The sequence below is a fragment of the Narcine bancroftii genome, chromosome 2, assembly GCF_036971445.1.
Source record: "Narcine bancroftii isolate sNarBan1 chromosome 2, sNarBan1.hap1, whole genome shotgun sequence".
NCBI classification, from domain to species: Eukaryota; Metazoa; Chordata; class Chondrichthyes; order Torpediniformes; family Narcinidae; genus Narcine; species Narcine bancroftii.
Genome location: NC_091470.1, coordinates 114,082,654 through 114,099,808, shown reverse-complemented (window position 1 = coordinate 114,099,808; position 17,155 = coordinate 114,082,654). Strand labels below are relative to the sequence as shown.

Genomic DNA, 17,155 nt, shown 5'->3' with positions numbered 1-17,155 from the left:
TGTATCAATAGTTCCCTTGCTAAAGTAGTTGAGTTTGGGTATTTATTTTCAATTTCGTTACCCAGCCTCATCATGGTTCCTTTCACTTTGAATGGAGTTTTTACAGATTCATCATGTTGCAACTCAGAGAACTTCTCTTGGTATTGGACTGGAACTTTAGATAAGTCCACCAGCAAGAGGGAAAATCTATCATTGAAGTCAGTAACCAACATTTTCAAATGGTCAACAGTGATGTTTATAGCACAATTAGTTACCTCACACTTATTCAACCAATGGAATTGACTGAAATTTCTTGCAGAAATATTCCTTTGGCATAATTCTAGAAGTGTCATGAATCCAAATATTTTTGTATTTGCATCAACGAGCATCATATTTGCTATTTGGAGTTGCTTGTTCAATGTACTTAGTTTCTCAAAATGTCTGTCAAGTGACTAACATAAGCTTTGCCATCTTGTTTGCAAGAGCTTCACTTCAGGTTTGTCCTTCAAAAACTCGCTGTGGAGATCAAAGAGTTTCCCTTTGACAACCACCTTACTTCAGTGTGAAGCAATAATCTCAAATGTGCTGTATTTTTATTGACATAAAACTACTTAAACAGATGTTCACATTTGGCATGAGCTTTGATGGCATTGATACACTTTATCACTGAATACAGCATCTCGAGTAGAACAGGGAAACTTTCTTGGCAACTAAGTTCTGTTGGTGGACAACACAATGGACAATTAATACGTTTGGATTTTTGTCCATTAATTTTAAACATCCTATATATTTACCCATCATAGCAGGTGCACCATCTGCAGCACAAGATATAATCTTTCCTTTTGGTATTTCATTTTCATCCAAATAATTTTTGAGCTTGCTGTAGGTATCAACTGCAGTAGTGATTGTTTCTAGTGATTCACAAAACAACATCCCTTCTTGAAACTCTTCCTGATCAATATATCTCACGTTTGCCAATAACCGAGCCTCACTGTCGCATGATTGAATCAAAGGAAGAAAATTAACCCTAAAAAAACATGAAAAAAAACTAGTGCAGTTTCTGACATTTTTTTCATCAAAACTGCTCTCGCCTCGTGTTTAACTTTCAGGGGTCCCTATTTTTTTTCCAATTTTGGCATTTTCCCCCTGGTGCCTGGGGTGGATCTTTCCCCTCCCCCCCCCCCCCCACCCCCAATCAATATGCTAGTGCACAAAGATACATACAAATACAGGTCTAATTCATGACTGAACTGAAAAAGTAAAGGGGTATGGACTGACATAATTGTTTGGAATCCTCATCACTATTGAGATCATTTGGAATACATGATAAGACCAGTCTGAAAAAATATAATTATAATGTTGACCAAGGATAACAGTTAAAATAAGAGAAACATCGGAAGAGTAAAAACACTTTAGGAAAATAAAAAGAACAAAGTGATTTTACTTGGAAGTTACCACAATTGGGTTGAACTGACAGTGTTGCCAAATCGTATCTTTTACACCAACATAACGAGTTTAATTTTTCAAACAAACTTTTTAATTACTTCCAAAAATATTCCTATGTCCCACTAAAATAGTTTAAGCCACACACCCCACCCTGAGAATCGATGGTTTAAAGCCCCCCCTGCATGCACACACCCCATACACTACATTAACAGCCCCTTTTGGCCCATAACCCACTGCTGCGCAAATACCCCAGTTAACCTACAATCCACATACATTTTAGAGTATGGTAGAAAACCAGAGCCCTTGGAGTAAACCCATGCAGATGCAGGGAGAACATGCAAACTCCTAACAGACAGCGTCTGATTTGAATCCAGGTTGCTAACCGTGCCTCCCAAATGTATCCTGTCAAGTCCCTTAGGATCATCTATGTTTAAATAAGGTCATGTTCATCCATAATGCAAAGAATACAGATCTATTTTCTTTCACTAATTATTATGGGTCTTAACACACATTTGCCTGTACTTGCATGTGAGTTAGCCTGGGACTCATACCATTCTGTGGTGGAATGTTTCTGACACAATCCATTGTCTTGACTGGTTCAAACATAACAATGGCCTCGACTTTCATATCGAAATCTGTAGGAAGTGATTGAGATGATGTAAGAAAAGGAAAAGGGTTGTACAGTAAATGTCTGCCTGTTATTAACTGCTAAGTATTGTGGTTTCCTTGTTTAGATGAGGAGTTGGGCGATGCATCTGTTGATTAGCATTCTCTCATTGAGCAGTGGTTTTACATTGACTCGTGATGTGTTTTGTAGTCTCTGGAATGATCACTAAGAGGTAAAGACAGACTTGCAATTTTGTCTTTCTGCTGAGTTCGTGATGTGCCCAAAGGATGTACTTCCTCTCCAATTAGTTCAGCGTAGTTTCACTGATTTAATTCCTGGGAGAGAGGATTTTCTTTGGCTTGGCTTCGCGGACGAAGATTTATGGAGGGGGTAAAAAGTCCACGTCAGCTGCAGGCTCGTTTGTGGCTGACCAGTCCGATGCGGGACAGGCAGACACGATTGCAGCGGTTGCAAGGGAAAATTGGTTGGTTGGGGTTGGGTGTTGGGTTTTTCCTCCTTTGCCTTTTGTCAGTGAGGTGGGCTCTGCGGTCTTCTTCAAAGGAGGCTGCTGCCCGCCAAACTGTGAGGCACCAAGATGCACGGTTTGAGGCGTTATCAGCCCACTGGCGGTGGTCAATGTGGCAGGCACCAAGAGATTTCTTTAGGCAGTCCTTGTACCTTTTCTTTGGTGCACCTCTGTCACGGTGGCCAGTGGAGAGCTCGCCATATAATACGATCTTGGGAAGGCGATGGTCCTCCATTCTGGAGACGTGACCCATCCAGCGCAGCTGGATCTTCAGCAGCGTGGACTCGATGCTGTCGACCTCTGCCATCTCGAGTACCTCGACGTTAGGGGTGTGAGCGCTCCAATGGATGTCCCTTGAGAAAGAACGAGTAAGGTTACCTTGTGTTTATGAGCCTTCAAAAGGACAAGAACAGAAGTCACTGAGTAATTCCGGATTCTTTGAATGATTGGCAGGATGTAAGTCAGAGCAAAGGCTCAGTCTGAGGGAGCCAGATGTCTGATACTGGAATGTGGAAGAACTCAGCAAGCTGGAACCCTTAGAGAAGCTCTTGATCAGTATGAGGAGGAAATTCTTCCTGTGAAGGGTTTACAAGAGTGTCCAGGCACTCCCCACAAGCAATGACTGTTGGTTGAAATGTTGCTATGTTGTTGTAGAGCCAGTGACCAGGGTTCGAATCCGGCGCTGTCTGCACATTCCCCCTGTGACCATGTGGGGATTTCTGTTGCCACTCTGGTTTCCTCCCACTTTCCAAAGGCATTAATTGGTCACATGGGTGCCTTTGCTACCGTGCTGCATCCCTAAATAAAATGAACGGAACCACATTCCAGCTGCATTCCCACCTCCTGGGGAAGCTGACTGGTTAGGAGGTTGTTGGATGAATTAAACAGGCAGCAATGGAGTCTCCCTCCCCATCCCCTTCGTTGACGTGATCTCCCAGGATTGTTGTCTGAAGATGGCAAGCAAAATCATTAAAGTCCCATTCCACCCTGCACACAGCATCTTTCAGCTACTCCCATCAGGCAGTATCAGAGCCTGCACCACGGGCAGTGAGAATGCTGAAGGACCAAAGGAACTGCTCACACATCATCCAAGACTCATATTCACAAAACAATATTTATTTATATAAGTGAATACTTGTCCTGCGTATGTATTATTTGTCTGTATGAGTGTTATGTCTGGTTGTGTGTGAGTGTTTTGCACCGAGGACCAGAGAACACTGTTTTGTCAGGTTGTACTTGTGCAATCAGATGACAACAAGCTTGACTTGAGCCCAACGACCACTGTTGCATTTTGTGTCAGTGTCTGAAGGTTTGACACTAAGCTAGGAGGGGTTGTGTGCACGGAAGAGGGGGTCAGGAAGCTCCAGTGTGATTTGGATAAATTGAGGGACTGGGCAGATACATGGCAAATGCACTATGATGTGGATAAATGTGAGGTTATCCACTTTGGTAATACAAACCGGAGGGCAGATTACTATTTGAATGGCAATAGATTAAGAGATGGGGAAGTGCAGAGAGACCTAGGGGTACTTGTACACCAGTCTCTGAAGGCGAGCATGCAGGTACAGCAGGCGGTTAAAAAGGCAAATGGTATGTTGGCCTTCATATCAAGAGGGTTTGAGTCTAGGAACAAGGATACCTTACTGCAGCTGTACAGGGCCTTGGTGAGACCCCACCTGGAGTATTGTGTGCAGTTTTGGTCACCTTATCTAAGGAGGGATGTTCTTGCAATGGAGGGAGTGCAGAGGCGATTCACCAGGCTGATACCTGGAATGGCAGGAATAACTTATGAGGAAAGATTGCGCAAATTGGGATTGTACTCGCTGGAGTTTAGAAGATTGAGAGGGGATCTCATAGAGACGTATAAAATTCTGGCAGGACTGGACAGAATGGATGCAGATGGGATGTTTCCAATGATGGGAAAATCCAGAACCCGGGGCCATGGTTTGAGGATAATAGGCAAACCATTTAGGACCGAGATGAGGAGGAATTTCTTGACCCAGAGGGTGGTGAATCTGTGGAATTCATTGCCACAGAGGGCAGTAGAGGCAGGTTCATTAAATCTATTTAAGAGGGAATTAGATCTATTTCTTCAGGAAAAGGGTATTAAAGGTTATGGAGAGAAGGCGGGGATGGGGTACTGAACTTTAAGATCAGCCATGATCTCGTTGAATGGCGGAGCAGGCTCGAAGGGTCGAATGACCTACTCCTGCTCCTATCTTCTATGTTTCTATGTGGCATAAACCTGAGAAACTCCGTAAACTGGATGACGTGCTCTTGGCATGTGTTAGTATCCTATCTTGCTGATGAACTGTATTTTGATCCATGAAAATCGCGGCACTTACGGATAGTCCCTGATTTACGATCGTCCAACTTGCGAAATTTTGAAGTTAGAATTGCTTCGAATCCGTACTTTCGCCTTCAGGTTCCAATCTGTTCCCGTGCTTGCAATATGTGGCACGCTACACTTGTGTGATTCTAGGTGATGGCAGCATCACGTGAGAGTAGCGTACAGCATGGTAAGTGCGGCTTTCTCTTTCGAGGTTCCATTTTTTTCAACTTGCGATAGGAGTGCCGGAGCGGAACCCCATCGTAAGTCAGGGATTACCTGTGTTTCTCAGGAGCATTCTCACTTACTTTCCTCAAGCAAGTGGTTTATGGTCTTGTCAGAAGAAGCTGACTCACTTCAGTGGTGTCCATGACTCTGTTTGATTCAAGGTGGTAATCCTAGCTATTGATAGCTGAGCATTTCTGACGTACGCTGTACATATTGTTTACACTGACTCCCTAAACCTAGATTGGTGCCTGCTCACCAACTTAGACGTTGCTCGGAGAGGAAAGAAACTTTCAGCAATGCAGGTCCAGATGGAGCTGGGGGAACCCCTTAAACTAAGGTCACCTGTACTCGGCCATTTTTGTGTACTTATTTTAAATTTAAAAAAAACCTTTCAGAAGGAGTTACAGGTGTTTGCCTCTGATTAGGACTTCACACCGAGAAGTTTTGGAAGCATTTTTAAAAATCAACACTCTGCACGTATTTACTGATCCATCTGACCAATCAGAATTAAATTTTAAATTTCCATTTAGACCTGAATCGGTAACAGACCCTTTTGGCCCACAGTCAATTAACCTACAATCCCCATATGTTTAGGAGGGTGGGAGACGGACATCGCTGGATTTTGACTGCAGTAATTGGCACTGTGACAATACTTGGCTAACTGCTATGCAATCTGTGCCGTCTAGACAGTGTTGAATTGAGAAGACAATATGGCCGATTACAGATACAATGATAATCAAAAGATTTATAACAAATATGTATATTAAACTGCAAGAAAAGGAGAATGAGGAAACAAATGGTAAAACTAAGCAAAAATGGGAACAAGATTTAAATATAAAGATAAAAAAGGAAACATGGGAGAAATTATGTTCTGGAACGATGAGAAATACAATAAATACGAGGCCTACGTATGATACAATATAATTGGATACACAGACTATACATTACACCTCAAAAGTTAAATAAATGGGACCCAACAATATCTGATAGATGTTTTCGATGTAAAAAAAGAAATGGGAACAACAATTCATGCAATCTGGACATGTGAGAAAGTAGAAAAATTTTGGGAAGATCTCAACCAGATATTAAATAAAATAACAGAAAACAATGTACCAAAGAATCCAGAGATCTTTCTCCTAAGTAACATAAAAAACAAAGAATTTGGAATTGATTTGGAGGATGCACAATAAAGATTTGTTAAGATAGCTCTAGCAGTAGCAAAAAAATGTATTATGTCAACCTTGAAATTGGAAGATAATTTGAAAATACAACAATGGTATATAGAAATGAATAAATATATTCCATTGGAAAAAATAACATATAGCTTAAGAAATAATATTGAAATATTTGAACAAATATGGGAGCCTTACATTAAATACAATAGCGAAAACCTACCGGGGACAATCATTACCTAAGTTGATGGAAGGAGAAGGAAAGAAAAGAATGGACTCAGTAGAATTTCTGGTGTTTTTTTTTTGTTGACTGACAACATTGTCTGACTGGTTTAATGTATCCTAGATTGTATACCTTAAATGGATGGGAGGGGGGGTGGGTTGGGAGGAGGGGGGGGGGAGAAAATGTCACTGTATATGTGTGAAAAGGAAAAAGTGTGTATCATGGCTAATGTGATTTATGGTGTGAAAAATAAAAAATTAAAAAAAAAGAGAAGACAATATGGCCCATTTTGGCTTTCAAAGGGTGGCCCTGTTTGTGGCAAAGTATGATTTAGCGAGCCTCTGCCCAGGAGTGCCTTCAAAGTCAAAATAAGACTAGTTCAGTTATGTTTTAGGATGTTCGCTGTACCCAGGCTGAGTTAACTAAAAGGAGTGAGGGACTGGTGCACTAAGTCTGTCACCTTGTTGTTGAACGTCTACCCTTCCCCACTTCTGCTTCTACAAAAGTCCTCACCTTTGGCGTGAAGTCTATGGTGTATCTTTGGCAATGGGAAAGACCAAAGTGACACCCGTCAGGCTAAACCATATGATCAGGTGATCACGTGGACGTTGACGTACCTGTGAACATTTTGTTCTAATACAGCAGAGCTATCTCCTGCGCTCAGTGACCCAAACTGTATTCACTTGAGAAAAATCACACCGCTGCATCTCGGTCAATATTCAATGAGAGTTTATTGTCATATGCATGAGTACAATGTACAAATGCAGCAAATTTCTTATTTGCTGTAAACTACAATAGTAAATATTTAAATGATCACAAATGCATTTACATTTGTAGGTGGGGGAGGGAAACGGAAAGGAAGAAGCAAGAAATGGAAAGAAATCCTGCGATTTCCTCAAATCAGCCAATGTGAAGATCTTCGAAAATCCTTGGGTGAGTGTAATGACCGGGGCTGTGGTGGCAGCCGGAGGGGTGACGGGGCTGCAGCCAGAGGGGAGGTGGGGCTGCAGCCAGAGGGGTGGCACTTGTTTGGGTTTGATTTGAATTGGAGAGGGGCCAAGTTCCATGGGACACTTCCTCATCAAGGAAATTGCAGCCACAGCTTCACTGACTTGCTCCAATGTCCAAGTTAAGCGAGTCTGGTCATGCCTCACACAAGGGTCCAGGCTGACAAAGTCGTGGAGTATCAAGGTTCAGATTTCTGGCAGGGTGCTCGAAGACCAAAGAACTGCTTGCGCTGACCATCCTAGACTCTTAACGTTCACAAAACTATATTTATTTATTTATTTGTTTAATGGTATATTTGTCCTGCGACGTATCGTTTATCTGGTTGAGTGTTTGCGTGTTTCCACTGAGGAACAGAGAAAGCTGTTTCATCAGGTTGTATTTGTACAATCAGATGAAAATGAACTTGAACTTGTCACCTGAGTTAAGCTGTTGAGATGTTTTCACCAGTGGGAAGGTCTCAAACAAAGGGAAGCAGTTTCGAGGTGACGTGCGGTGAGCCTCTGGATTTTTTGACCCCAGAGGGCTGTGAAGGAAGTTGAGGTGGATGTCTTTGACAGTGAGGGCTATGGGGATCTGGCACAGAGGAGGGGCCCGCTAGCCTGCCTGTGCTTCTACTTCCCTGTGTTCTTGTTCTGAGGGAAGGGAGAGGACACAGCAATGGAGTTACCTTGGGATGAGTTGTAGACAAGGGTAATGGTTTGTATTTTGATTGGGTAGTGAAGCAGGCAATCATGTTGGTGATGGGAAGGGAAAGGCTGGTGATCCAGTATTAGATGAGTATTTATAATTTACAGCACGGTAGAAGCCAATCCTAGCCAATTAAAACCCAATTACATCCAAATTAACCTTCAACCCCCTAATTTTTAGAGGATGGGAAGAAGCCGGAGCACTCAAAGAAAACCCACGCAGACTCAGGGAGAAGGTACAAATTCCTTACAGACAGCACTGGATTCAAACCCAGCTGCTGGCGCTTTAACAGCATTGTGCTAACTGCTACACTAACCATGCTGCCCTAAATTGGAGACAGTGACATCTTGAGCAACTCAGTTTGTAAAGAGCAGAGGTTGGGAGCTGGTGGAATGTCATGTTGGAGGATACAAGGGAGGTATGGATCAGGGCTTTTCACAGTCCGCTGGTTAAAGAAGGCATTGGCTGTTCTATAGAAATGAAATTCAGTTGCTTTGGGTGTGAAATTTGGACAACCTTGGAGGTGCTTTCATTGCTTGTGAAAGATCGATAGTAAGGCAAAATTGGGAGTTGATGAAGTGGTAATTGAAGTTTATACTTAACGTCCTTCAAGTTCAAAAGCTATTGTTTTCCCAGGAGACTGAATATACCCAGTAATGGTGATTGATTGAAGGACTTTGGCATTAGGTCAGGGATTTCTTTGGTGACCTCAATCAATGTATTTTCACACAATGGTACTTATCTTCATCTTTGTGGAATATAGATGGAGTCTTTAATTCTGCCTGTAATGTTTTAACTGGAATTTCCTGAACATTGATATATTCTTGGAAATCTAAAATTACATTTTTTAACAAAAAAAATATCAAATTTATCAACTACTCCGCAAAATGGTGAAACTTTAAAATTGTCATCCAGGAGGGAAGACAAGAAGCAGGTTGGAGCGTGCAGTCCATGTAGGCAGAACAATTTCTGCTGTCTTAGACAATAAGTGCAGGCCATTCAGTCCTTTGAGCCAGCAGTGCCATTCACTGTGATCATGGCTGATCATCCACAATCAGTACCCCGTTCCTGCCTTCTCCCTATATCCCTTGTCTCCACCATCTTCAAGAGCTCCATCTAATTCTTTCTTGAAAGCATCCAAAGAGTTGGCCTCCACTGCTTTCTAAGGCAGAGCATTCCACAGATCCACAACTCTCTGGGTGAAAAGGTTTTTCCTCAACTCTGTGCTAAATGGAGTTGAAGGAGCTGTTAGGTTTTAACCTGAATACATGGTCCACATTTACCCTCACAAAGAGGGGTTTATATTTGTAAAAGATCTTTAACAATCTCAAGATGTCCCAAAGTGCCTTCCAGTCTATGACCATAGATGGGCTGAAACGGGAAGTCCTTCAGGCCACAAAGGGGGAGGAACGACAAGGTGCGGCAGTGGGGCTAAATAAGGAACAAATGTAATAATGAAATGGATGGATATGACATAAGGGATGTGAATAGACAGCATGGTTTTCTTTATTGTAAATAAACTTTACTTTTGGGGAAAGAAACTCCTTCATTGGTCCCCTGGGATCGATGAGACTTCCATTTCAGTTCAATTATAGTTCATGCTCCTGCTGCACAGCACTGGGAACTCCCAGCAAAAAACCACTGTGTTCACAGCATGGAAGATGATCCCCTCAAATCAACACTGAGTCAATGTAAGACTACTCCCTCTGCCCCTTCCCCATAGAGCTGAAAATCCTTTCATCTCAAGTTTCAAGCGTCTAATTTATTGTCACTTGTACCGTGAGCAGGGTTGTTCATCGAACTATCCAGCTAGTCAACCTGTACAAAGTATAGCAGTCCAAATAGTGCAGAGCGAGAGATCAGTTGGAACAGAGGAAGGGCAATATTATTTCACTATGTCAGAACTCTGGTCGAACTGCAGAACACAACAGCAGAGAAAGAGGCCCTTCTAGTCTGTGCCAAACTATTATTCTGTCTAGTGCCACTGACTTGTACCCAGTCCATAGCCCTCCATACCTCTCCCATCCATGTACCTGCCCAAATTTTTCTTAAATGTTAAAATTGAGCCTGCATTCACCACTTCAGCTGGCACTTTGTTCCGCACTCCCACCACTCTCTGTGTGAAGAAGTTCCCTCTAATGTTACCTTTAAACTTTTACCCTATCACCCTTAACCCCTTTTCCTCCAGTTTTTCTCACCTGCTTGCATTTACTCCATCTATACCCATCATAATTCTGTATACTTCTATCAAATTTCCCTTCATTCTTCTGCACCCCAGAAAATTGTCCTAACCTGTAACTCAAGACCTGCCAACATCCTAGTAAATCTTCTCTGCACTCTTTCAATCTTATTGAAATCCTACTTGTAGTTGTGACCAAAACTACACATAATATTCCAAATTTGACCTCAGCAATGTCTTGTTACAACTTCACTGTAGCATCCCAATTCCTGTGCACAATACTTTGATTTATGAAGGCCAATGTGCCAAAGGTTCTTTACAATCCCATCCACCTGTGACACCATTTTCAGGGAATTATGTATCTGTATTCCCAGATCCCTCTGTTCAACTGCACTCCTCAGTGCCCTACCATTTACTGTGCATGTCCTACCTTGGTTTGTCCTTCCAAAATGCAACACCTATTTGAGGATTGGGTCCTGATGCTGAGTACAAGTTTATTGAATCGCATTTCACTGCCATGATTAAGTCCAGTGTTGAAATAGCTCCAGCCACAGTGTTGAATGGGAGCGTGCAATGCTGTAAAATATTGCATGTTGTGAGTACACTTCCCAAGTCAGATAGCCCCTCCATAAAAACCTAAGAGGAAGAATATAAAGCTGTGGAGATTTAAATCCAAGATTCCTTTCATTGCCAGTGATAGAACAGAGCATGTAATATTACGCAAAATTTTCTTCTCCTGCTGTAAAGCAGACAAACGGTCGCCCGGCGCCCCTTACAATAAGAGAGAAAGAGAAGCAAAAGAGAGTCCCTTCAGAGCCGCTGAGTGTCTGTCATTATCCGTATCTGCTGAGTGTCTGTGATTATCTGCATCAGAAGAGATCTAATTGGGGGGGGGGGGGCCCATTAGGATAACTGCGGGGAGTCACAAACTGCTATTCGAGAACTCAGCAGTGGGGAGGGTGTGGAAGAGGGCAAGTATATGCCATACCTGCCATGGACCTCCTCCTTCACACTTCCCCCTCCCGCCGACATTTCAGAACTCATAGCGCATGGAGATGAAACCACATGATTAATTTTGGTGACACCCCCCCTCTGATGGCGTCACCTGGTGCAGTCTGCAACCTCCTTGTGACGCGAGAGCTGCGGGTGGGTGGGGAGGGGGGCTTGAGCCTGGAATCCGTGGATTCACCTCCAGTGCTCCTGCAGCCTCTGAGGACTTGTTCAATTCATTGGCAATGAGATCCAAACCTCTGACATGATTAAGAGGCCTTCCTGCCCTCCCACCCTCTTGAATCCCGGCTCCCATACCTGGTTCTCATGAGCCAGGCGTACTCAACCCATGTGGGTCCCTCAGTTTCTGAGCCCCTTACTAGCTCACTATCATAGTCATTGCTCTGTGGGGGTCATCTTCTCTGTTTCTCCCTCTCAAAGGTGGTGGGGGGGGGGCAGGATGGTCTCCCTGTTCTCTGGTGCCGTGCACTGGTCCGCTGCTTCCCTTGGACTCTGCAAGCCCTTGTGGCTGCTGCCGAGCAGAAGAGCTGCCATCTTGGGCACAGCCCTGTGGGTCTGACCACAGTTACCATGGTGGCAATAGGGAGGTAGTTTCCTCTGGACAATGAGCACAGATCCATGGGTCACAGTCTCAGAATCTGGTGGAGGTTGAGATGAGGAAAGATTCTGTGGCTCAGAGGGTGTTGAATCTTTGGAATTCTCCACTTCATTCATTGACTGTATCAAACCACAGGTTGATCAATTTTCAGACAAGAGGGAAATAATGGTGGGGGGGGGGGTGTTGAGGTAGGGTAGAGAGATGCTGAAAGGTTGATCAGGTCGAAGGGTTTGAATGAGCTCCTCCCACTTTTAGTTCTAATATTCTTAACTGTCGGCTTCCTGGGAAAACAGGAACATCAGCAATGATGTTTAACTTGAGTTTATTTGTCACAGATCTGGCAGAGTGGGAGGGTTCTTTCCCAAGCATTCGAACAGGCCAAGTCTAACAAGGACACATTTCCAGTGTGTACAATTGCAATGAAACAAAAGATCAGTTGGTACAAAATAATAGCAGCATGAAAGCACTGTTGTGGAGTCCATTCAGGAGCCTGATGGCTTTGGGGAAGAAATGGTTTTTAACCCTGTTGATGCACAATTTTGCACAAGACAATGGGAGGAGGAAGAGAGGGCACTGATTGTGTTGAAGGTTGAGATCTGGAGATCGGGGTGCTGATGGTTTGGACTGGAATCTGTGTGTTTGCATAGGCTGCGGGAGAACTGGAGGCAAATCCACGGGGACTCTGGGGGGATCGCTCTTTAGCTTCTCTTTCTGACTGTAAGAGGCGCTTTATTACATGGCAATAAAGGAATCTTGAGAATGTTGACCGGGTTCTTCAGTATGTTGGCTGCCTCCCTCGACAGCGGAAGATGAAGATGGAGTCAGGTGAGAGGGTGGGAAAATAAATTTTTATGATGTTCTGAGCTGTGTCCACCATCTTCCATTCTAGACCAGAGCAGCTTCCCACCCCCATTCTGTGATACATCCAACAAGTTTGCTTTCCATAAGCTGTCCCAAAGGACCTTGCACCCTTTGGGATGTTTCCAAAATGTTGTCACCATTGTGAGAAGCACAGTTAATAGACAGCAAGATCCCACCATGAAAATGACAGGTCCAAGTAAAATTGATTAATGGGGAGTTTTGTCTCTGCAAGAGAACTGACAAAATACACGAGAAGTAAAGGTGGGAGTGTCCCTACAATTTGACAAGTTCACAACAGATCTTCCACCTCAACACAAGTTTCATAACTTGTCAACATTCCCTTCAATTCGATCCATCCTTTAAAAGTGTCATTTTCAGTTGTCCTTGCACTCAGGAAATAGTTAAAAGTCAAGGACCCTCTTGCATCTGGAGTCACATTTCAACCAAGCTTAGTAAGGATTAGCATAAAACAACTGCAAGAGAAACTCAGCAGTTCAGGCAGCATCCGTGGAAGGAAATGGACGGTCAACATTGTGGGTCAGGCCCTTCCACTTGATTAGAAGAGGGGAGAATATAAAGAGGTGGACTTTTTCCAGCAATTGAATTGCGCCATAATTAATGCTAATAGAGCGATGTCCTTTTTGAATAACTTTTATGTAATGAAGAATTTTCCTGCACAGATGTTGTGGTGGGGATTAACTTGACAAATGGTTGCTAATTGGCTCATTTACCCACCACTCCACAATCCCAGTGGATTGTCACCTTGTAGATTCATTGGTCTGTGTAATTCCTGAATTGTGGCGTGGATGATGATATAGAAAACATACATCTGGAAACTGAATCGTGGAAGCAGGATAATTAAAGACAAATTTGGACAGGGAATTGTAAAGAGTATTTTGTAATGGGTGTGAACTGCTCAGGAGAAGCAGAGTCTGGATCCCTTTAAAGACCATTTTGATGTTTTAATGGGGGTAGTTTGTGCTCTTTGTGTTTATCTTGGTTCTGTGGTCTGGACAACATAGCTGGCTAGTAGTTTTACAAACTGAACCAAGCAAGAGGCAGAACTGGTTATTTAAAAAAAAACACTTTGAACTTCTCAGCTCAGCAGGAGATGCTATTTTTGGCCGGCTGTTATTTCTCGAGGCCACTCCCATGGTATCAGTGATGCGATGGAGCTGTTGTTTTGGAGAATCTCCAGTCTATCACAGAGACCAAGATGAGAAAGGCAGGGGGATATTGACATCCAGTCAGGAATCATTCCAGGCGAATGAACTGCCCAGTAACTTCACGATTCTCTTAATATTTTAAACACATGCTGATTTGAACTCCCTGGTGGTTCACGGCAGGTTATCGCTTTATTTTCATTCTTTTGCTCTGGGACCAAGGGCTTCATTGTGAATATCGTCACGCGCTGACCTCTCGAGACGCAGTGCTTCTGGCAATCGCTCAATATCTTTGCACAGTAACAATCAAGGAATTGCTCTTAGTTCAGTCTTGGCTTGCATTCTCCTTTAGCTTATCCCAATGCCATCAAGCAGATCTTGGCCTTTAAAAAATTAATGCAAAGTTTCACTGGACAACAGGAAGAGGAATTTTATGGGAACTATGAACTTAAGACCTCAAGAAGAAAATAGTTATTTGTTATCATCCAAAGTATTGTTAGAGTCATTGCTATTGTACAGGAACCCAATTTTCCCACTGCAAACTCCCACAAAGATCAGTGAAATACTTTGATGAAGGGCTCAAGCCCGAAACGTCGGTTCTGTACCTTTACCTTTGTCATGTAAAGGACACTGTTCGACCAGCTGAACTTCTCCAGCACTGTGTGTTTTCACTAAAATCAATGAAATAATGATCAGATAGTTTATTTTAACCATGTTGAATCAGGCGCACACATTGACTGGAAGTTCCTTTGTTTCTAACCAGAATGTTTCTTGGGATGGCAGGACTGACACACAAAGAAAGATTGGTAGATCAGGGTTATTCTCATTGGAATTTAGGAGAATGCGATGGGATTGTTTTTTAATGTACTGCATGGTAACAGGCCCTTCCGGCCCACGATGATGCCACCCAATTGACCTACAGCCCCCTGCAATTTTTGAAGGGTGGGAGGCAATCAGAAGAAACTCATGCAGACATGGGGAGAGCTCACAAACTCTGACCAGACAGGAAATCCAGAACAAGAGATCACAGTCTGAAGATAATGGTAGGCCATTTAAGACCAAGATAAGGGGAACCTTCTTCACTCAGAACCCATGGATAAAATTGTTGAGGACAGTTCATGAAATTAAGCCCACAACTATTACTGTCAATAACAAGGCATCCCTTTGTGCCCCAAAGAGAGTTATCATGGCTCGGGAGAGTGCACTGACTCATAGGGTAGTAGCAGACTCAGGATAGCCGTGGAGGCCGTTCTTACTGGGGTGATGACTGACTGCGTCGAGTGACTGTGTTGACCAGCCAACTCCTGGAATGGCTGGGCCTCTGTGTAGGAATGTGATTTGCCTGTGATGTTAAAATAATTGAAACATGATTTGACCATTGACCTGATTATTCTTTTTACTTTATTCTTGCTGTCTGGTTTTTGGAGAATTCTTAAATCCAAAATGCCCAAAGTGTGGCAACTTGTTTGCAGTACCTGGTTAGCACGCAAACACTGAGCTTTGAACTGTGTCTAGCTACAAGTGGCATTCCCTCTCTCTAATTCTGCACACTCTGCTGTGGTCTTATTGCTGTACGATGCATGGATTGACTAGTTGGATTGAATATGAAGCAAGCTTTCTCACCCGGGACACACAAGTGCCTGTAGATTCTGGAACCTGGAGCAAAAAACAGTGGGGGAAGAATGAATAGTCAACTTTTCGGACCACAACCCTTTATCAAGTCTTTCTCACTCTACCTCGGTATACATGACAATAAACACAAATATAATGTTATTGCCCAATATGCTGCAGGCCTTGAATGAAGCAGTCTAATTGTTTTCCAGTTAAACAGGAAAGTCTGCAGAAGCTGGGGTTATAGCGCATTACACAAAAGTGCATGAGAAACAGAGCAGGTCATGCTGGGAGGAATTCAAGGCAACAGGTAAGAGGTCATAGGAAGATACAGGTGGGAGGGTAGAGGAGAAAAAAAGCTGAGAGCTTTTGGAGAGGGAAGGGGATGGAGAGCTGGAGGAAAGGAGACTGAGGGTTAGGGAAAAAGAGCGGCTCAGGGACAGGTGTAAAGGAAACTGGAGAGGTTGAAGTTAGTGCCATCTAGTTGGAGGGTGTCCAGGCGGAATATTAGGTGTTATTCCTTTGAAATGCAGAGCTATGGCTTTTCTATTTGGAGTGAAGATGAGAGGTGACTTAATAGAGGTCCACAAGATTGAGGCATAGATAAGGTGGACAGCCAGCACCCTTTTTCCCAGGGTGGGAGTAGCAAACACCTGAGAACGTATATACAAAGTGAAGGGAGGAAAGGTTAGGGAAGACAGCATTATGGGTGCCTGGAATGCCTTGCCAAGGGTGATGGTGGCGGCTGGATCGTTAGGGACATTTAAGAGACTCTTAGGCAGGCAAATGGATGGAAGAAAAAAAGAGGGTTATGAGGTGGGGGGGTGGGGGGGGGTATTAGTTTTTTAACTACACACTGTAGGTCGGCACAACATTGTGAGCCAAAGGCCTGTACTGTGCTGTCAAGTCTAGGCTGCTTTTCTCCAGTGGCAGTCCTCCTTCATCACTGTGGTAGAGGGTGCCGGATCAGAAGATGGTGTGGGAGTAGTTTTCTGAGAAACACAAACTGTGTATTGCTTGTAGAGAAAGCGGAGATTGAATTGAGCAGGCTGGTTATCTCCATTTACAAGACGTGAGATGTAAAATGGGTTCTGGAGTAGATTTAGACCCTGATTGAAAGGGAAATTCTTTTTCCTAGAGTGCTTTGCTGTAGTAACATGACAAACAGGAAGTCAAGCAAATTCACTCCAATCATCATTTAATCCTACCTCAACACATTTTAATCTGCTGATTGCTTTTCTCAGATACTGAGTGTGATAGTACAGATTCTATCACCAATGTGTATATGTACATATGTACAGATGGTAGTGTAGGATGACTGTGATTGGCTGAGAGTGTAGCCACACCTACTGGCAGGTCTTAAAGGATTACTCCTAGCCAGACCAGGTCATTCTCGACCTACTTGTGATATGCTCTAGTCTTTTAGTTAATAAAAGCCTTGGTTTGGATCAACAAGTCTTTGGTTCTTTTGACGCGCATTACATTTTTATTAACTAAAAATAAATTTTGAAGGGATGGAACGTATGC

General features: G+C 43.2%; 1 protein-coding gene across 2 annotated transcripts in view; it reads left to right on the top strand.

Annotated features, from left to right (window-relative positions):
* LOC138754166 (G protein-coupled receptor kinase 5-like) overlaps positions 1-17,155 on the top strand; it is a 167,136-nt gene that overhangs the window by 66,805 nt on the left and 83,176 nt on the right. Inside the window, exon 2 of one of the 2 annotated variants that reach the window (XM_069918037.1) lies at positions 7,348-7,443. The exons of the other annotated variant lie outside the window; for it this stretch is intronic. Coding sequence (XP_069774138.1) covers positions 7,348-7,443 — 96 coding nt within the window. The remainder of the gene's footprint in view (positions 1-7,347; positions 7,444-17,155) is intronic. 2 annotated transcript variants of the gene reach the window in all.